The sequence below is a fragment of the Danio aesculapii genome, chromosome 18 (assembly GCF_903798145.1).
Source record: "Danio aesculapii chromosome 18, fDanAes4.1, whole genome shotgun sequence".
NCBI classification, from domain to species: domain Eukaryota; kingdom Metazoa; phylum Chordata; class Actinopteri; order Cypriniformes; family Danionidae; genus Danio; species Danio aesculapii.
The window spans coordinates 13,417,852-13,440,491 of NC_079452.1; the positions used below are offsets into that span (position 1 = coordinate 13,417,852).

A 22,640-nucleotide genomic window follows, 5' to 3' on the forward strand; every position below is an offset into this window, starting at 1 on the left:
TGTAACTTATTAACCCAAGTTAATCATATTCTAACTTAGTTTTATAAGTTATGCAAGCTGTTTTAAGTCAGTTTAACATAATATAAGTTCAATGGACTCACGGGATTAATTTCATTCAGCTTAAAGATTTAAGGCAACCAGGATTGTTTTACAGTGTAGTTATAGAATCACACTAAACTTAATGCTAAACTTAACATTTTACTTTATTGTTTCCTTTGTGTGAACAGGTCTTCGGTTCCTCTTTGAAATACTTTAAGACTCATGGAGAGTGGCAGCACAGTTCATCACACACAGGTACTGAACTCCTGACGACAGAGAGAACACAATAAAAGTATATTTGGACATTGTTGTGACGGATAAGACAAACAGCTGTTGTTTTGTCAAGCTTTGTTCATCCAGACCCTGTGATGAATCATAAATCCCACTGACAGTCATAAACCTCTTAAATCCAGGTTTTCATAAAATCACCAGGACACTGCATTCATCTTGTGGCCCGCTGATACACTTACTTTTATGACATAACGCACTTCATCTAAGTCACGAACGCTATCGAACGGATAAGGAGAGAGGAGTCTGGGAAAGATGAATGGAGGCCCCGGACGCCTGTATGAGGCCCCTATCAAAGCTACAGTGGGTCAGGGGAAATATGTGGGTCAAAAATACAGCATTTTCAGCTACACAAGCAGGAATAATGATAAAATAGCCTCTGAAATTTAATTGGACCAAAGTCTTAATAGAACAGTGCCATTTTGTCCTCATATAACTTTGACTAAAATGTAAGCTGGCAAGCTTTGCTTAAATTTATCCTTCTGTCATGAAGGCCAGGAAGAATTATGCCAAAGGAAGAGAGAGACGGTGCCCGGTGGAATAATTTATGAAGGAACCTAATCAGGAATGGACCCAATGGATCCTGTTCCCACACTACTACGACACATTACTTCAAAGTATGAATGAGAATAACTCTTGTAAAACTAGACTTTTTACATTTTCCGATGACAATTGGAGCAGATCTTGCCCTAAACTAGAAGTATTATGGTGTTTTGAGTAGTTCCAAGAGCAACTTAAGGGTTGCTGGGATGGATGTTACAGCAAAGCCCACCATTAAGACTCTGGTGGATGTGAATTTTCCAAGTAGATTGCAATCCTGGATTAATAAACATTCTTTACACATAGGTAAAAGAGTGAAATTAAAGGAAAACCATTCTTTTGTGGACAGGATCAATGATTTGATAATTGAGTCAAAACATTTAGTAAATTATTGGAAATGTTTAATAGATAATAAATTAATAAATTAAAGGCAAGAAAAGGTTTTTATGAAAAAAATAAGTTCTTAGCAAGGCAAGCTGATCGGTTGGATGTTCATTTTTTAAAATGATTGGCAGGAGCTTTGATTCAAGCCCATTTTGATTATGCTACCTCATTTTGGTATAGTAGCTGCTCACAGAGTGTGAAGAAAAAACTGCAAGATAGTTAAGTACAAATAATTAAAACAATTCATCCAAGAGCACATTTACACAAGGAGTTTTTTTAAGAAGTAGGTATGTTAACTGTTAATAAAAGAGTATGATTTTTTTTAACTGTGAATGATACAGGTACATAAAATGTTTAATAATGTTGTTCATAGTTATTTGGTGAAGTATTTTTAAATGGTGAGGCAACAGCATTCATATAGTACTAGGGGTTGGGATTTTAATATTTAAATTTAGGAAAGAAATATGTTTCATTACCAAATTACCAAAATCGATCAAGGAAATAAAACACTTAAGGAGGTTCACAAGTGATCAAAAGAAAGTTGTTTGATGAGAATAATTAGTGGATTATTTAAAAATGTGGAGGTACTGTTTGTTTTATGCATTAACTGTATTTTGCAGGCAAATTTTTTTGATGATGATGAAAACAAGCCCAGGGCTTTATTGTGTTATTATCCTCGAAGGTTTCATTTCAAAACGTATGGGATACTTGTATTTTTGTACAGTTTGTCTAAAATTTGTCAAATATAAAATGAAATTCAAGCATTTATGCTATCCTTCCTGTTTAAAAATGTAATACATACCTGTTCTCTACCTCTAAACCTAAATGTAAATTATAATCATACCTGCCAGCATTTGTCTCTGAAAATCAGGGAGACGGGGAGTGGGGTTGAGGTAATGATGTCTAGGTGTCAGGGGTAAGATGTCTGAATAACACAGCTAAGTAACTTTCCTATGCACTGGGTTACTAAGTGAATGTATGGACTGTACCAAAAAGCTGAGGACCGGGGGTGGTGGTGGGGGTGGAAATTATGGGAGTTTTCCAGGAGAAATAACAAAACAGGAGGGTGGCGGGATATGGGTCTAAAATACAGGAGAATCCTGGGAAAAACAGGAGTGTTGGCAGGTATGATTATAATCCAAAATAGGGGGAATTAATAGTTGGATAATAATGATATAGAAGCACATAACTTCTACTGTAAATAGCAACTGTAAATGCCCGTTCACACCTGAACACCTTTGCTCACATTTAACGTTTAATGCCTTGACTGAACAATCAGATTAGCACTTTTATTCATGTGCCTGGAGCTGCTGAAGTTACAGTAAATACCACTTGGAGGTGCACAAGCACAAAACAGATGAGGCGATTCCAGTTTCACTTTCATTTAATAAAGAAAATGCTGCACAGAGGCAAGATGAATGTGTCTGAAACAAGCTAGGCTCATTATGAAAATGTACCCCTATATACATTTCTGGAGAGCGGCAAATGTGTCCCAGGAGCTAAGTTTTTGTTTTCACAAATCCACCAGAGGCCGCTGTGTATGCTTTTTCAGATCTCAAATTTATCTTGCGAGTGCCATTCGGGCCTGATGTTCTTGCGTAAATCCACCAGAGGCCACTGCTGACTGACCGATCAACTGACCCACCTTCCTCCATCCCTAAACCCAACCGATGGTGTTTTCAAAAGCACCGATTGACCTGCCCTCCCACTTCCCTAATCCCAAAAAATGTTTTCATTTATTTAACGTTTTTAGATTTTACCACATTCTCACCATATTATTTACTTGTTTATTTATTTTTTGGCTTTTGTTTTTGTCTTAACTGCTTTCTGGAACCATTCTTCACCAAACTAGAATGCTGTCCTCGTGGTCAACTCTGCTCCACATCACAAGTCCGCTGATGTGGTAACTGGTAACAGCGGAAAAGTCGTCCACATGGGGGTAAGCAGTCAGCTGGTAAGCGCGAAAAGGAAAGACATCATACAGTCCTGTAGCGTTCGTTTTAAAGACAAAATGCAGCCTCTAGCTACATAATTCGCGATCTCCAGAAATATATATAGGGTAATTTTTTACATTTAAAATTTGAAAATCACCTGGAAGCCTTGAAGAATGTTGATTATAAACATGAACAAAAAGCGTACCAGTGTGTACGAGTCTTAAGCCTAAAATTAACATGTAAACTTAACCCCTAAATCTGATTAGCTCATTGGAATGTTGTTCGAGGATACTTGGTGAAATCACAGAAACCAGTCTCTATAATAGTCTATTACTGTATCTCAGTACGACTAAGATGCAACAAGCATTAAGAAAGACATATGATTAAATATATTATATACATGGAAAGTGTGCTAATCTGCACATGCTTGGCAGATTTATTTTATATGGTTTAAAGGGCTTAGCATTATAATCAATCACCAACGCAATCTACGTTAATTCATTTTTAATCAGTGGCTAACTTATATAAACTTGTACAATCTCATTTGTGCGTCTTAGTTTGGTTTGTACATCCACAAATGTTGATTGGGTTTAGGGGACACCCTTTCTGAGCACTCTTTCCAGTGGATCACAATTAATTTTTCATTAAAACTGATCAGTTAAAGTATGAATATTGTGTCAAATACTTTTATAACAGTGTCAGTAATATTTGATGACATTTAATGACATTGTTATTAAATAATTAAACTTGTCCCACAGTACACATAAAAATGTTTTAAAAATTGTTAATTTATTTTTTAAAAAGTGAGTTAATCCATTTACTTGACTTTTATAAATATGCACAAATTTTGTTCACTTAATAATTATAAGGCAACAAGTTTACTCTCTTTTTAGGAAAAGTCAACTAATACGCTCTTTACAGTGTATTTGTGTCTTGTTTTCCTGTGTTTTGACCCTAGTCTCGTTTATATTTTTGTCCCTGTTCGCCTTCCAACCTCTCGCTTGTGTTTATACTACGATTCTGTCACTCCCCGTGTTACAGACAACTGAGGTTTGGATCCACTTGCAGGGTTATTCGAAGTCAGGCAAGCAATAATCAACACAGGTGCAAACAGATGTATAAAGGCAGTCCAGAATCGTAGTATAAACACAGGCAAGAGGTCGGAAGGCAGGCAGCGAACAGGGACAAAAGTATAAACGAGATTAGGGTCAAAACACAGGAAAACAAGACTAGGAGAACGCGTTGAAATGTCACTATACAGATAACAAGACTCGGCAAAGTGAATGAGTGTGTGTGCTGCTTAAATAGTGTTTGTAATCAGTCCTTGACGATCCTCAGGTGGTGCGAGTGTAATCAGTAGAGACTTGGAGTAGGTGTGTGTGTCATGACTAAATATGTAGTCTATTAATGGCAGAATTGTAGTCCATGTGTGTTTGTGTGTGAGATCCAGCGATCTTGGGAGTATGATCGCTGGTGATTGTGACAATTTGAGGTCAAGAAAAATATTAATGGCACTGTTATATTCATGTCACAATAATAATGGCCTCACACCGATCATGTTTATGACAGATTTATGACGTTATGTTGATGTCAATGTCAAGTCGTCATGACAAACACATCTCAAACAATGTCACCTTTGCATTTAAAAGGACATAACTGACACTTGAATGCTGCCTTGTTCATAGTCATGGCATGTTATCCTGACTCAAAGATAAAGGTTTTTTGGGCTTTATAAGGGCTTTGTAAGACAAATGAAGATTCCTCCTTCACATGAATGCATGCAGTTATTTTCACCCAGCAGGCAAAGTACATTAGTGCAATCACAATAGGAAAGCAATAGCATATCTCTTCCAAACAACCCACATGATTTGAAGCATCATTCATGTACGTAGGACAAACCTGAATTGGTTTTCCCCATTATCAGTTCTCCACTTGCTCATTTACATTTATTCATTTAGTAGATGGCTTTATCACTTACTTACAAATGAGGAGCACCACAAAGTGATTCATCCTGCTCATTTTGGTTCTCTTATCTCGTATATATATTGAAAGCATAAAGCATGCAGAACTGTCCTTTTTAATGATCAGCGGGACATGTTTTTTCTGTACTCACTGTAGACCTGCAGGTGTCCTCTGAAAGCGGTGCCTCCTCTGGTGTTCTCAGCTTTACACTCGTAACTCCCAGAATCCTCCAGCTGGATGTTGGGGATTTCGAGAACAGCCTGTGATTTGCGAAGACGGGCTTTTTTTGGAATGTTTCCACTCATTTTCCTCCAGGTGATTGTGGGGACAGGACTGAGAACAGAAAAGTAAATATATAAATAATGATAAATACAAAACATAAATATTGCAATGAGAAAATGTGTATTTTTTATGCTGAAATGCTTTCTTTTCTTACATATAAAAAAAAAGTTTAGACATCGAGACACACAAGTTTTTGTTTTTGAGAATCTCAACCAACTTTTTGGACTTTGGAACAATCCAATTTGACACATGTAAAACATCTGTTAATGAACAGTTTTCTTATTGTGTGTTTCACTCGATTGAATGGGGATTATTAATGGTTTTCAGCTGATAGATATGGGCCAGTAGGGGCCTTCTGCGCCTACTGGTAGGCTCAGAAGGTTGTTATCATCCATCCACATGGTTAATCAGCTATATATCACATACGGCTGCGGCTTGATTCTAACAAGAATTATTTATATTATTTATAAAATATTTCATTGATTGTATTTTATTAATGTCTATCCCTACCCCAACCCTAAACCCAACCATTACAGTAATATAAAAACAGATCTGGACTCTTCTCTATTAGTATAGCTGATTCAATACCATAGATATCAACACAACAGTGATAGCCTATAGCAATAATTTTCTCAACAAGAACAATGAAAATGTTCCAAGAGTTCTAAACTAAAAAATATCAAAGGGTTCAAAGTTTTGTTATGAATCACAAACTTACGACCCTTGATTTGAAGCAATTAAAAAAAACAGTCAAAAAAACCTACGAAATTGTGTATTTAGTGTTAGTTCACCCCAAATTTTTAAATTATGTTACTAGTTTCTCACCCTCATGTCATTCCTGAGGCCTGTGTTTGTCTTGGACACAATTGTAACAATACATAACTGACATTGAGAAGAAGTCGCTGCTTTTCTTTTATGCACACAAACGTATTCTCGTAGCTTGATAGTATTTGATTGAACCACTGAAGACACATGGTTCGTTTTGAAAAATGGTTTTGGTATTTTGCTGGACTTTTAATGAGTCGGGGACCTTACTGTCTATGGAGGATCAGGAAGCTCTCAAATTTGACCTAAAATGGCTTAAATTGAGTGAAGGTCTCAGGGGTTTGAACCCAGCAGACACAAAATGTCATAAGACGTTAATATTAGGTTAGATTTAGGTCAGCGTCTAAGGACAGTGTTATTTAGACATCCAATAACAACGTGAAATGATGTTGATATTTTGTTGATTTTAGGTTGTGTTGGAAAATGAGCAGAATCCAAGGTCAACATCTTAAACCAATCTTAAATCAATGTCATACTGACATCAAATACTGACATTTCGTCAGGTATGGCAGCCAAAATCCAACATCTGATAGACGTCATAATAGTACCTCCACACATTGTCAAGCTATAACATCATTAGACATTTATGTTTTGTTGTTTTTAGGTTGCTTTAAAAAAAAAAAAACGAAATGCAACATCTGACCGATGTTGGACATTGATGTCGGCTTGACGTTTTGTTCTCAAGTCTTATGGCTGTCGCCACGTCATCCAGGTGGATGCTGCACACTGGTGGTGGATGAGGAGATTCCCCCCAATGTGTAAAGTGCTTTGAGTGTCCAGAATAGCACTATATAAATGTAAGGAATTATTATCAAGTCAACCCGATTTTTATTTCCAATCAAAATGCAACATACCCCACGGCGTTGGGAAACAACGTTAATCTGATGTCATTTTGAACTTAGAATGATTGTATAATAATAACACATTCTAATATTTTATTTATACTTGTAATAGATAAAAGTAGAAAGACTTTGGGCCCTATCATACACCCAGTGAAATAAGGCATAAGATGTGTTTGGTGCAATTTTCAGACTAGTGCAACCCTAATTTTTTTACATTTTGCGGCACGTTATTTAAGTAGCAAATCCATTTGCACTACTTTATGGACTCATGGGTGTACTGGTCTGTTAAGGCGGTGTGTTAAGGCGCATTGTTGGTGTGTTGCTATTTTGAGAAAGCGAAATAGACCACGCCATCGCTTCCCAACAGGGGGGGTCCCGGCCAAAATGGGGCCTCAGCAAGCTCTGTGGGGGGTCGCGTCATATTTTATCTTGCTTTAAGCAGTTGACAATTAGGAGAACGATCATGTTACCTTAGTTCATTTTATCCCCTCGCTGACCACAAAATAGACAAATTTGTAATTTGTTCTCCACAAAAACGACAGAATCTCACTGATTCGCCTTCAGCAGCTAATATTAATGACCCAAGCACCCTGGACCCAGGTGAGGAAGCTCTAAACATTTCAGGTCACAGCACTAGCAATACTGCAAAGACGAAATGCAGGAAATACCAAGATAGTTACCTGAACTATGATTTTATTCCATTTTCTCGAAACAAAGAGTCCCTGACCCAACCACATTATCTGCACCAAAGTTCTTTCTAACAAATGCATGATGCCGTCCAAATTAATAAGACATTTGCAGACAACTCATCCCCAATACTGCAAGATAAACCCAACACAAACGGCCTACTGATGTTTTGCTTTTATACTTTACATTAGACTATTATTTGTGCAGAAACATATCTAGATATGGTAATAAACATGCCGTTTATTTGAAAACAACATTTTTTGTCATACCTACTGCAAACTTATATGAGCGATAATATCATTAAATGTGGAGGGGGGGCTTACAATATTTTCTGGGGGAAACGGGGGTCTCAGGCAACAAAAGGTTGGGAACCACGGGAACATGCCATTGACCAAGTAAAATCTGGTCTAAAGTCCAGCGCCTATGCAGGTTCAAACGCTTAATACACACAGGATGTACAGCAATACAAAAATATCTTTACATATTTTACATACAAAAAAATAGGATTAAAAGGTTATAAACGTTATTATTTACTATGTAGATATAAAAACAACTACTGTACCTCCGCGCCTTCTTCATGTCTGGGGAGCTTTTTCAGTTTATTCATGACAATTTGCATTTTTATTATAATGTTATTAATATTAGCAGTATTGTTTATTACATGCATATTAATATCTGTTTTAATAAAAACAAGTTTAGATTCGTCCACCTGTCAAGTTTTGGAGACTTAAGCATCATCATATGTGGCATAAGAATAGGACGTGTGTTTGGATACGTCATCAAGATGGCGCCGAGCATGGCCGCCGTGTTGCGAGCTCCCAGCAAACCTAAGCTTTTCACTCATCATAGCACACGTGCTGCTGACAAAAAAATGATCACATGATGTGACAAAAAAAGTGATTTGATTTAATAAAAAGTGATTTGGATAATAATAACTTCGTTATTATTGCTCATTTATTAGTTTGCTGGAATTTAGAACTGAATTTAGAAACAGTTTTGAAACAAATTTTTGCGCTTAACACACGGAATTAAATATGTAGGCTAATGGATGTCTTCAGTGGAGTGCGTACAACACCGTTTCCTTATCCACGAAAGTAAAGGAGTAAAGTAAAATGTAAAAGTAAAGTAAAGAGAAAGTAAAGAGGCCAAATGGAGGTGGCTCATTGTTTATTCTCTGCAGATGGCCTATTTAACTGTTTTCTCGCTAGTGAAGCATTCAGTTTTTCCACTTACAAAGTCTACCATGTAAATAACAAATGTGCCATGGCGCGATGCAACTGACTCCTAAAGGGAATTGAAGATGAGTCTCTGATTGGTTTAATGCATGTTATGCTCAAAACACACCCATAACTCATTAAGAGAGTGAGCACAACCCTGTTAGACCAAGCGCTGGGGCGCATATCGTATATTTCCATCATTAAAATAGCAAAAGTGGATTCAGACATGCCCTTAATGCTTTTGCACGATGCCCTTTATAAATAGAGCCCTTTAATTAATTTAAGGAGTTATATTAGCTTAGGAGTGAGCATCACTGCATGTACCACATATTCATTCCAGTGTGTTGGCAAGGTCTGAAACACAACATGATTCATTCTGATTGCTAGATTTCAACATCTCCCAACACTACAGCTTTTTTTACACATAAATAAGTTGAACTGAAGCTCTGAATTGTGCATTTCACAAAAAAACCAAGCAAACACCTTTTATCAACCTCACAGAACCCAATTGTTGCATTATAATCTATCTGAGGATGCTCACAATCTAAAAAAGGCCATACTTCATGTTACAGAAACCACTTTCAAAAAAGCAATTCCTTTATCTCCGCTCGAAACGTGTATCTGTGCTAATTTGTAAAGCTGATACCCGTGGTCTCTTTGAAAGTACGAACAGGACAATCTGATACGGCAGCAGTCTGTAAGTGGCTGTGTACTGGGAAACACAATAAACGTCTTGATAGCTGTGCAGATAAGCAGTGTTTGTACACTGCCATCCATCCCTATTTGCGGCAGCAGCGGGCATGCGATATGACCTCCTAGGTGCGCCGCCCGCGTGTAGATAACCCGCTCTATCAGACACGATCAGCGCTGCTACACGGTGACAGCTCCATTTCACAGCCTTCCAACGATGGAAAAGTGACGCCGAGGAAAACCCCAGTGCCGCCATCAATCATCCGCACCCCCCCAGCCCCCGTCCGATAAAGACATAGCATTTCTGAGTCCTTCTGCCCCTCTACATCCGCTTACATTGAACAAGGACATTTATACACACAGGATGAAGTTTGTGACCTGTCAGTTTAAATTACGACAGGTCTGTGAGGAAACTTGCTGAAGTCTCCAACAGTTTACATTAGGAATCCAAGGTTGACGCAATTACAAGCGTAACTTTGCCATAATTCCTTTATTTCAGATGTTCATTCATTCATTTTCCTTCAGCTTAGCCTCTATTTCAGAAGTCACCACAGCGAAATGAACCAGCAACTATTCCAGCATATGTTTTATGCAGCGGATGCCCTTCCAGCCACAACCAAGCACTGGGAAACACCCATACACACTCATTCACACGCACACTCATCCACTTAAGACAATTTACTTTATTCAATTCACCTATACCACAGGTCTTTGGCCACATGAATTTGGACTGTGGGGGAAACCGAATGGAGAAGGTAGCATTTTGTGTGTTGGGGCTGAATGAGATTCAAAAGTTTAGGTTCATATAATTATTAATCACCTGTTTCTAAATGGTCTGTCTCTAAAAGTGAGGGGGACGTATCCCCCCACCCCCCCGGTTGCTATGCCCCTGGGAAAAGGCATGTGAAATTGGCCACGCATGGTCCCCAATGACAGAATAAATAAAAATATAGTGTATCTAAAATAATAAAATATCCACATTTATTAACTTGTGATGAATGTGATATGTTACTATTTAGAAACACAGTCTAAATTTAATGATCACTTAAAATTGGAGTCAGATTAAATTCCAAGCTGGAAATAAATAAGTAAATAAATTCTAATAAAAAACAGAATTAGCAATAGAAAAGTCTTACACGCATTTAACCTTCGACCATTCATTGAATTCCGTCGTTGGGCCAATAGAATGGATTTTTACAGTGGGTTCTGACGTCAACCCGATTTTATTTCTAAACAAAATGCAACGTCTCACGACATTGGGGTACACTGTCAATCTGACGTCATTATGACGTCCTGTGCCTGCTAGGAAATGACATGGCAATCTTAATCTTATAACTAATTTATAATAACTCATTTCATTAGTGTTTGTCAAGATGATGGTATATAATGTTTACTAGCTATTTTGGAAGATACTAGTAGTCTAGAGTTTAGTTAAAAGATTTAACTGGGTTAATTAGTTTAACTAGTTAACTTGGGTTTGTAAGAATGTAAATCATAGGTCTCAAACTCAATTCCTGGAGGGCCACAGCTCTGCACAGTTTTGCTCCAACCCTAATCAAACACAACTAATCCAACTAATCAAGAGGTGCATCCCAAATCTCATACTTATGCACTATTCTACACCATTTTGTAGTATAAAATATGTAAGTAATGCGTTCACACTGAAAACTCCAAAAATAATAAGTCCACTTTAATTACCTAGATGATGCACTCATTCAACCGATAATATGAAGTGTGGAATGATGGACACTTCACGCACTCAGCGACCACAGCTTTGCTCACGTAGCTGAAGGTGCGGAGCTGGAATAACGCAACTAGAATAACTATAGCAGTCGCAATCGTCTGATCTCATTTGAAGTAAGAGATCGTAATGACATATGGTGACGTGTGCAAGTGTTGTAGTGGTGTTTGATTTCTTAGGGGTAAATTTAGAAGCCCTTCCCTTCACACTCTGTTTCAAGGGCCAAGGGGAAGGGGTACAAAAATAGAATTGGGATTCTAATTGCGTTAGATGGGATGTTTTTCTGTGGACTCTTACCATTCAAAATAAACTGTTATGTACAAAAATTAATGTGTGTGTGTCTAGTTATTACAATGCTATTTACTACATATTTAAAGAGCATTTTCTGTTCAACTTACACAAATTTAGCAAATACATTCTTTATGAGCTTCCCATTGAAAAACAACTAGCTACAATCACTGCTTGAGAGTTGTAGCTTTAGACTGATGTATAGTTTGTCAAGATTACTCTTGTTCTTTTTGATGTAACCTATTCATAAACACTGACATGTGAAAAACAGCATCACCGTGAGTCCACATCCTGACGCTGACTAAGAAGATAAAATGTTAAATAAATTAAATATTTCCCCTTCTAAACGTCAATAAATCTTACAGCTTAATAAATTCTTATGAATAAAAGTAAATGAAATGTTCAAGCGCAAATCATCTGAATAGAACATTTCATACCAAAACACCTGACCATTCTTCTTTAAATGGTGTGAGAAGCATCCAGAAAGGTTACACCTTCAACAAAATGTCAGCGTGCATGAAAGCAGTCCCTCTTGTCACCCCGGTAACATTTTCGGGCACCAGACCCATTCACCATTATAAGCTGGCAGTTTGCCTTTGAAAGTGTACGGTACAATGCCGCCTCTGAAAAGCATCCCTGCAGACATTTCAGGCCGACCGCCTGCGCCACTGACAATAAACCCTCAGCATTTCCCTGCACACAATGCCAAGCCCTCAGCCGACCCCACCGCTAGCTTGTCATACACACTGAGTGACAGTGTGACACTAAAAGTACTTCTTCGCTCAGTTTAGTTCATTATAGAGAATGACATTTCATAATAATGTGAACTGATAAATCATTTATTTGTTGGTAAGTGGGATGAGGCCTAAAGTTCAGCACAGGATTTGCTATCTGCCATAAATGAGGTACTGTAGAGAGCTGTCAGAACATTTTCTATGGATTCTAACTACATAATGACACAAAAAAGACTCTGTTAAACTGTACATTTTTTTATTTTTAGCATCAAACATTTATGGCAGATATCGAGGTTCCAGTATAAAATTTAAAAATGGATTACAGAATTATTACCCCCCCTGAATTATTAGCCCCCCTATTTATTTTTTCCCCCAATTTCTGTTTAACGGAGAGAAGATTTTTTCAACACATTTCTAAACATAATAGTTTTAATAACTCATTTCTAATAACTGATTTCTTTTATCTTTGCCATGATGACAGTAAATACTATTTAACTAGATATTTTTCAAGACACTTCTATACAACTTAAAGGTACATTTAAAGGCTTAACTAGGTTAATTATGTTAACTAGGCAGGTCAGGGTAATTAGGCAAGTTACTGTATAATAATGGTTTGTTCTGTAGACTGTTGAAAAAAAGATTAGCTTAAAGGGGCTAATAATATTGACCTTAAAATGGTTACTAAAAAAATTAAAACTGCTTTTATTCTAGCTGAAATAAAACAAATAAGACTTTCTCTAGAAGAACAAAATACTATCAGACATACTGTGAAAATTATTTTGCTTTGTTAAACATACTTTGGGAAATATTTAAAAAAGAAAAAAAAATTCTGACTTCAACTGTGTGTGTGTGTGTATATATATATATATATATATATATATATATATATATATATATATATATATATATATATATATATATATATATATATATATATATAGGCATAAAGGTTACCACCGGTAGTTTTAAGCACTTGATATTTCCCATTATTTGGTCTTATAGAAAAAATAATGCAATTGCTATGAAATGTCATTGTTTGATTCAAGGATTGATGTTTTTTTTTTTTTTTTTATTAATTAAATTATTAATTCATTAAATAATTTATTTATTTATTTAAGGATGGAGTGGCTAACTAAAAAACAAAAATAATAGAAAACAGTAGTAATACAGCTGTAGCTATAGTAGTAATACTGTAGTCTTTGTAATTGTCACGGTTTATGATAATATTCTAAAAATAATAAGCACATGATTAATTATAAACGAGATGCGAAGGTTGCAAAAACGTCTATGGTGATTTCACAGCCATTTCTTCATTCACTGAAGCCATCTATAAAGTTGGACTGATCTTATTCAAACATCTGGAGATGTCACAGCTAGTTCATGTTTTTAAAAAATAGAACATCTCTTATGCTCACATGGGATGCATTTATAACAGTATAGTATATTCAATACTATATCATTATAGTAAAAACAGTAATATTGTAAATAATTGAGCAGTAAATAATAGGTCCCCTTTAAAGTTGTTTAAATTAAGTGGCAATACACCTTACTAATAATAAAAAAATAAAATAAAACATAAATAAATAAATAAATAAATAAATAAATAAATAAATAAATAAATAAATAAATAAATAAATAAAAATCAATGAATCAATCAATAAATCAAGCAAGCAAGCAATCAATCAATAAATATACTGTATAGGAAATTTACAAAATATCTTCATGGAATTCGATCTCTAATTATTACACTAATGCTTTTTGGCAAAAGAGATACATTTATAATATTGACCCATTATAATAATATTGACCCATACTATGTATTTGAGGCTTTTGCCAAAAACTTACCAGTCCAGTAAGACTTCATTTTGGTGGTCCAGGGACAGATATTTCAAGACATTTGTCAGATATGGAACTAAAATGTGGTGAAAAATTCCAGGAACTACTCTCCTGCTGCTAGCTTGTCATACAGTGATTGACAACATGACACTGCATCCGATTCTTTATTCTGTTTAGTTCATTATAAAGAATGACATTTCATAATAACATGTGCTGATAAATCATTTATTTCTGAATAAGTGGGACGAAGCCTAAAGTTCACCAGAAGATTTGCTTTCGGCCTTAAATGAGCTGCGAATGGAGGGAAAAGCCACTGGTGAAATCTCAGTTATTTCTTCATTCACTGAACAATCTGTAAAGTTGAAGCAGCAAGAACACCTAGATTAATGTCTGGGTTTAAGTAATGACTTATTATTCTAATGTGGATAATTAATTGTAAACGGCATTTCCTCACAAAGGGGTCCTTGAAGGCATTGTAAACAATTACTGGGCTCTTAGAGCAGTTTGGCTTCGAAGGTGTTTGTGCTTGATAGGGCTTGCGTTTGAATTATTCATCACAGATAGCAAACGCAAATAGAATTACAGCACGATGACACCGGATTATGTATTTAAAATGCAGAAATGCATTTCCTTTATGCAAAACGGCATATCACTTTTATTAAACTACAAACTGAGGATCGTGAAGGGGATGTAAGCTGACACTGATGAATACAATTAAAGCAGGGAATTGAAAGAAATAATTATTAATAATAAATTAATAAACATTATCTCTATAGATGCTATGCTTTTCTTATTAGGCTGTCAAAATAAAACAACAAACTATGCAAGAGCATTTTAAATGAGAATTTTCATATAATATGTTATATATACATATTACTGTACATCCTATAATATACATACATGTACATATGTGCATATTTATTTAAAAATATTATTTATATGAGGTAAATGGAAACAAACAAATAGTAAAAAAAGTGGCTTAAATTATTTATGATCTTATGTCATATGACAATTCAATAATAATAATAATAATAATAATAATAATAATAATAATAATAATAATAATAATAATAATAATAATAATAATAATAATAATAATAATAATAATAATAACTCCTAACATTTATATAGCACTTTTCTGGACCCTCAAAGTGCTTTACACATTGGGGGGAATCTCCACTTCCACCACCAGTGTGCAGCATCCACCTGGACGATGCGATGGCAGCCATATTATGCCAGACCACACACCACACACCAGTTGATTGGTGAAGAGAAGACAGAGTGATGAAGGTCATGATGGACAAAGGCCAGTCGCAAATTTGGCAAAACCATTACTCTTTTTCGAAGGACATCCTGGGATTTTTAGCGACCACAGGGTGGGGACCTCAGTTTAACATCTCATCTGAGATTATGGCACTCACTGAGCAGTATACAGTCCCCTGCACTATACTGGGGCATTAGGACACACACACACAGCAGGTAGAGTGCCTCCTGCTGGTCTCAGTAACACCACTTCCAGCAACAACCTAGCTTTCCCATGTGGTCTCCCATTCAGGTACTGACCAGGCGCAAGCCTGCTTAGCTTCAGTGCGTAACTATGTGAGAGTTGCATGTAAGGGTGACTAATAAAGAGAAATAGATAAGGGTTAGCATGCCAGATTGCTTCTTTCACAGCCCTTGGACATTTGGTTTTAACTAAATACAAAGTTACACCAGATATTTCTGCTCAAGGAAAGTTTGTTTTCCACATGATCTCTTTATATATATATATATATATATATATATATATATATATATATATATATATATATATAAGCAAGCAGCAGGCCACGGCAAAATGCATCTAAATCATCTATAGTAAAAAAAAGCCTTGTCTGTCCATCATTTAAAGGCAGTTTTGCAGTGCTGACTGAATGTCAGAGTGCTTTTCTGCCTCGCGGCTCAGGGTCTGCACTGGCCACTTTCATTTCTCGCTGTGCTATCCTTGACCATATGTGAACAGAACAGATATTAAAAGCATCCTCCAAACAATGGCACGTACAGACTCTCCAATCTCACAACCCCTGGCCCTCACCTTCTGCTGCCCTGTACAACTATTACCAGAATATACAGCTCCCGAGGGACAAATCTCAGCGCTGTTTCTACACCAATCACAGCAAAATTGCCACTATATCAGTTATGGCGCAGAGTTCAATACTTGCAGAGAGCTCATTTAACAGTTAGGAGTAAAAATAGCTATCCTCCTGGTGCCAGCTCATCTCTGGAGAACGCATTCGGCTCGCTACTCTGAAAAGAAAGTGGTTTGACTGGTTAAATTGGTCGTGATTATGATTATTAACGATTTGAACAGCAAAAGAGGTGTTTCGGGGGCTGGCGCTAAATTTTCTGCTTTTGTGTGATGGAAAGGCACCTTCAGGTGGCTCAGTGTCAGTTTGGGTGGGTGGAGGAGGAGGGGTTGTGCCAGTAGACTTACTTCCCAAGGGCAAAGCACTCCAGCCTCACGGTGACGCCTTTGGCTGCCAGTACCGTCTGGGGAAAATGTGCTTCGATTTTAGGTTCATACTCCCCCATTACTCCTAAAAAATCAAGGAAAAAAGACACAAATGTAAATCACTTCATAATTTTACACATGTAAAGGCTACACAACATTTATCTTAAATATTTTAATTGGTTTTAACCTTTTTACACGTAAGTTTTAACCTCCCCCCCCTCACATTAGATTTTAATGTGATGGTATTTAAGCGCTGGTCAGATCATACGATTTTTATTGTCGGTTACAAAAATCACTATTATGCGATTTTTTTTTGATAAAATCTTAACTTGTCGTGGGTAGCAAATGTGCCAGACTACACGTTCCTTCATGATCAGTCGTTTTGTGACATCTACGACGAGCGTTATTTCCAAAAGCAGTCACAAGTGTTGCTATAATGATATTTCTTATCTCAATTAATTAAAAAAAAATCTTACTTCAAACTCAATAATCACTGATGCTTGCGGACAACTAATAACTACATTATTTAAGGGTATTCGTTACGACATGGATAGGATCAAACTCATGATTCCTTTTTAATATTAAAATATTTTATTTGAAATGTACATGTATTTTTTTTCTGCCAGGGTTGCTTATAAAATAGCCTGAATCTGCCGCAAGTGAGACGGAGAAAATGAAAGCACATCAGCACTGAGGAAAAATCTGATTTTCAAGACATAATTTAAAAATAAAATTGACATATTTAAAAATAGCTTATACAGTAAGGTCCATATATATTTGAACATCGACACAATTCTAACATTTTTGGCTCTATATATCAACACAATGGTTTTGAAATTAAACAAACAATTACTTTTGGACCCTAAACAAGTGGGAGGCACATATGCAAACTGTTATAATTCCTACAGCGTTCACCTGATTTGTATGTAAATACACTCATTTAAAGCTGACAGTCTGCAGTTAAAGCACATCTTGTTCGTTTTATTTCAAATGGATTGTGTTTAAATAATATTTTAAAACATGAAAAACAATTACTTTTAATCAAAATAATTTTTTAAGACCTTTTATATATATTTTGCCCAAATATTTGCAGCCTTAGTTAACTATTTCCAAACTCCGACTAGTTTAACTATGGTGAAATAAATAAAAAAAATAAAACAAATAACACATAACATGCCTCATGTTCTAAATAAAGCAGCATCGGTTCACAGTGGTCCCATGAGGTTAAATGGGTCATAATTCCAATTTATTCCTGAGAATGAATATGAATTAAACTTGGCAGCAATTTATTATAGATACTGATTTATTACACATTTCACATGCAATACACTTATACAACTATACGTAATGCCTAGTACCTCTGTTTATATAAGTATCTGAAACAACAAAAAAGTTACATGATTCAAGCAAAAAAAAGATGACAAGCACTGCATGCGTTCTTATACGGCTCAGTGGAAGCCAATGGAGGAAGACAGACATGAACAATTGACCACATAATGCACAGTTCTCACAGTGGTTTATGATCTTACACTCCAGTGACCAGACTAGACCGATCATACCAGCATGATCGCACATGTCAAGGGTTAAATTCACACTCTTATGTGCTCTAGTGTCAGTTGTTAATGCACCTCTTGAGGCTAGGAGAGTGAGGTTTAGTCACGCACAGCTCTTATTAGGTGGATTCCGTTACACTCCATACATTTTCCACACCTAAACCTCATTTCAGTCTGGGTCACGGCACCATCTGGTTATGGTTGGCATGAGGTTTATTCGATTTCCTTTACACTCAGTTCCCTAAACCCAGTCTCTTCTGCTCCAAGAAGTGGTGGAGGAGTGCCAATGTAACTCCACTGGTTATAATAACCATCATTAGTGTTATTGGAACCAGTTTTCTAGCATAGGAATAACAAGTGCAATAACAAGGATGCTAAAGACCACAGCCTCTAGTGACAGTCGCTAATGCTTCTCTTGAGGACAGGGGAGTTTTTAGGTCACCCCCATCTGGGTCACTGCACCAGTATCCCTGCCGTAGGTTTTACGTACATAACACTGAGCATTTTTGGCACATGAGTTTTGTATACTAATAAGCATGCTAAAGATTTTCAACCCCTAAACCTCATGGCACCAAGAGACCAGTGTTACCCAAAGGATACTAAAGACCACAGACTCTTTTGTCAGTCATTAGTGAACCAAAGGGTGAGGTTTTAGACTGAATCACATTTATACCTCTAATCCCCTGCCTTTTAAAGAGTATTTTGTGTGTTCATTTGAGGTATTAAGGAATAGTTCATCCAAAAATGGCAGTTTTGCCATCATCTACTCACCCTCCACTTGTTCCAAACCTGATTGAGATTATTTCTTCTGTATCTACTTCTCAATTTTTTTTTCTCAAAAAGAAGATATTTTGAAGAAATGTTAGAAATCACTGACTTGCATTGTATTTTTCTACTAAGTATGTCAATGGCTTTCCAGCTTTCTCCAGAATATCTTGTTGTGTGATCAACAGAAAGAATTCAGAACCACTTTAGTGTAAGTAATGATTAGAACATTTTTATTTTGGGTTAAACTATTCCTTTAAATCTCTTTCAGTTTCAGGGGTAGATTGGACAGGCCTCCAAACAAAGTGGGAAAGATATAGGAAACTTCAGTCCTGGAGCGCTCCAGTCTTACAGAGTTTTGCTCCATTCCTAAACTCATTTCAAAGATGCGAATTAGACTTTCAAAACTGGAACATCACATAAAACACTTCCAAATGAAGCACCGTTTCCATCCAGTGAGTCAAAGAGAAAAAAAAAATCATCACTGCCTGATAAAATGGTGCCAAATATCAATAAGAAAAATGGAAATTACTGCAATACTCAAAAAAATACACTCAAACTTATTTAAATTGAGCTGAAACTAAATGCATGTGTTTTCTGGATGGACAGCTTAATTGATCTGACAAATCGACTGTGTGAAACCCAACATTTTTTACAGTGTAGGAGAATCACTGTGGGTCTTTTATCTTATATAATAAAATACTTGTGCCTCGGAAGACAAAATTCAATGAACGCAGTGACTTTTGGAGGCATAAAATGCCAATTCAAGACAATTTCGTGAATAGCAATACTTTGATGACAGACTTTGGTTAAGGGATTTTAAAATGAACAATAAACTGTTGAATGTCTGTTAATGCAGTCTCATCATGCACATTTTTGTCATTACATGTTCTGACAAAAAAAAAAAAAAACAATCATATTTTTATGCGGATGCAAGAATTTACACCACCTGACAAAAGTCTTGTCATCTATCCAACTTTTAGGAACAACAAATGATAACTTGTCTTCTATTTGATCATTTGGTATCAGAAGTGGCTTATTTGAAAGGCAAAGGCCTCTATAGATTACGCTTATTTTACCAAAATAAAATAAGATCATGCCTTGATTTTTAATGATTTAATTAGGACAGTAAGTTCTGACTTTGCTTTTACAGAAATAATGTCCAGTATAGAATATAAAGTCATGATGAAGTGAAAAAAATAATATCGTGTGTGACTCCCATGAGCTTGGAGGACTGCATACATACATCTCTGCAATGACTCAAATAACGTATTATGGCTCGTTTCCACTGACTGGTACAGCAAGCAAGAAAGGTACAGCGAGCGCAAACAAGAAAGCGAAACCGCTCGCTCCAGACTGGCTCGTGAAAAAACTAAGGGACACAGGGTAAAATCTGCTCTTCTTTTTAGCTTTGTGGCTTATCATCAAGACCGCGACAAGGTTTGTTTGAGCCCGGGTCGACCGTGGCTCATTATTATATGTATATATAATAATGTTATATGTATATATAACAATGCTGTAATCTCTCGACTCGTCAGCTGTATATTTTTGCTTTTATTCTGGCTTGTTGCGTGAACGAATGACGTATCTCTGTAAACCAATAGCGTTCAGCTGCACGCCTAGCTCCGCCTTTTGGTACCCTTTCTCGTGTTTGGTACTCTTTCGAAAAGGTGCTGAAAAAGTAGTATAGTACGGTTTGGTACGCCTTTTGACAGTGGAAGCAGCCATAAAAGCGTACCAAACCGAACCGTACTGTACCACTTAGTGGAAATGGGCCATTAATAAAGTCATCTGGAATGGCAAAGAAAGCGTTCTTGCAGGACTACCAGAGTTCATCAAGATTCTTTGGTTTCATCTTCAATGCCTCCTCTTTCATCTTAACCCAGACATGCTTAATAATGTTCATGTCTGGAGACTGGGCTGGCCAATCCTGGGCACCTTGACCTTCTTTGCTTTCAGGAATTTTGATGTGGAGGCTGAAGTATAAGGAGCGCTATCCTGCTGAAGAATTAGCCCTCTCCTGTGGTTTGCAATGTAATGGGCAGCACAAATGTCTTGATACCTCAAGCTGTTGATGTTGCCATTCGACTTTGTAGATCTCTCGCATGCCCACATACTGAATGTAACCCCAAACCATGATTTTTCCTTTATCAAACTTGACTGATTTCTCTGAGAATCTTGGGTCCACATGGGTTCCAATAGGTCTTCTGCAGTATCTGTGATTATTTGAATGCAGTTCAACAGATGATTAATCTGAAAATTCGACTTTCTGCCACTTTTCTTCGGATTGACGACAAGACTTTTGTCAGGTAGTGTATTCAGTAAATGTATTTCCATCTTAGTGTACGCACATTTTTTTTCTTATCGGATAAAAAGTTTCCAACTCAGTTTTGCACATAAGTGTTTTATGCATATCTTAAAAATTTATGTGCATCTTGGCATTTCATTAAGCATTTTTTATTTTATTTTTTCTATGGAAATGGGATAGGATCTTACTCGCACATCTGTTTCCAGCTGACCTCTGCAACAGTAACACTTTAAACACTTAAAGTGGTAGTTTAGTAAAGCTCTTATAAAGTCTCCCCAGACTTGCATATTGTATTTGGACAGATATCTGATCGCTTTTTATCTGTCCCTGGGCACATGCAATCTGATTGCAATCTGCTCACTGAAGTGAACAGGCATGTTAATAGCAGGTATAAAGCTATTGAAGTGATCTTCAACAGAAATCGGTTTGCTCTTTGGGGCGGCACATCTCTGAGTATCTAAGCATCTCAGTTTGTAGATTTAGTATCAGCACATTACTCACACCTTTCGCCCCTCTCACATGAAACTCCACCTTGGCATCTTCAAGCTTGCTTTTTGGAAGCCCGTGCTCATTAATTAAAACTTGTGACTGGAAGCTTGTGCTTTCTGTGCACCGAGCTCGGGTTTTATTTTTTTTCTTCAGGTTCATGTAGGTGCTTTGTAGGTTTAACAGAGGCCTGAGGTGCTCTTGTATGATGGATTGCACAGCTCACATGGACTCCATAGCCTGAAATATCCAGTACAGCTGCTCTATAACATTGACCTCACAATCAATAGTGCAACAGCCCAAGACACGGTTTAAATGTGGAAATTGCACATGCAGCTGCCCCAAAAGGTCCTTGGACACTTTACAGTAACCTGGAGGTTTTTTTTTTTTTTTTTTTTGCAAAATATCAAATCAAGTGGATAATATAAATATCGCAACTTACCTCACAGGTCTTCTAAATATGATGCTAAAATTCATTATTTAAGCTTCAAGCTATGTAACTCAAATTTGTCCTAAGCATCAAGACCAGGGATGGGCAAACTCGATCCTTGAGGGCCGGTGTCCCTGCATAGTTTTGCTCCAACCCTAATCAAGCACACCTGCTTGTAGCTTTCTAGTGATCTTAAAGACACTAATTAGGGTGTTCAAGTGTGTTTGATTAGTGTTGGAGCAAAACTCTGCAGTGACACCGGCTCTCGAGGATCAAGTTTGCCCATGCCTGATCTAGACATTTGGGGCCCTTTCATGC

The 22,640-nt window shown here is 36.7% G+C and overlaps 1 protein-coding gene across 2 annotated transcripts in view; it reads right to left on the reverse strand.

The window, feature by feature from the left end:
• The window catches only part of cntn5 (contactin 5), a 519,869-nt gene that overhangs the window by 145,027 nt on the left and 352,202 nt on the right, over positions 1–22,640 (reverse strand). For both annotated transcript variants that reach the window (XM_056477908.1, XM_056477906.1), the window contains exons 9-10: positions 16,763–16,865; positions 5,299–5,480 (exon numbers count right to left, since the gene is read on the reverse strand). In XM_056477908.1, coding sequence (XP_056333883.1) covers positions 5,299–5,480; positions 16,763–16,865 — 285 coding nt within the window. The remainder of the gene's footprint in view (positions 1–5,298; positions 5,481–16,762; positions 16,866–22,640) is intronic.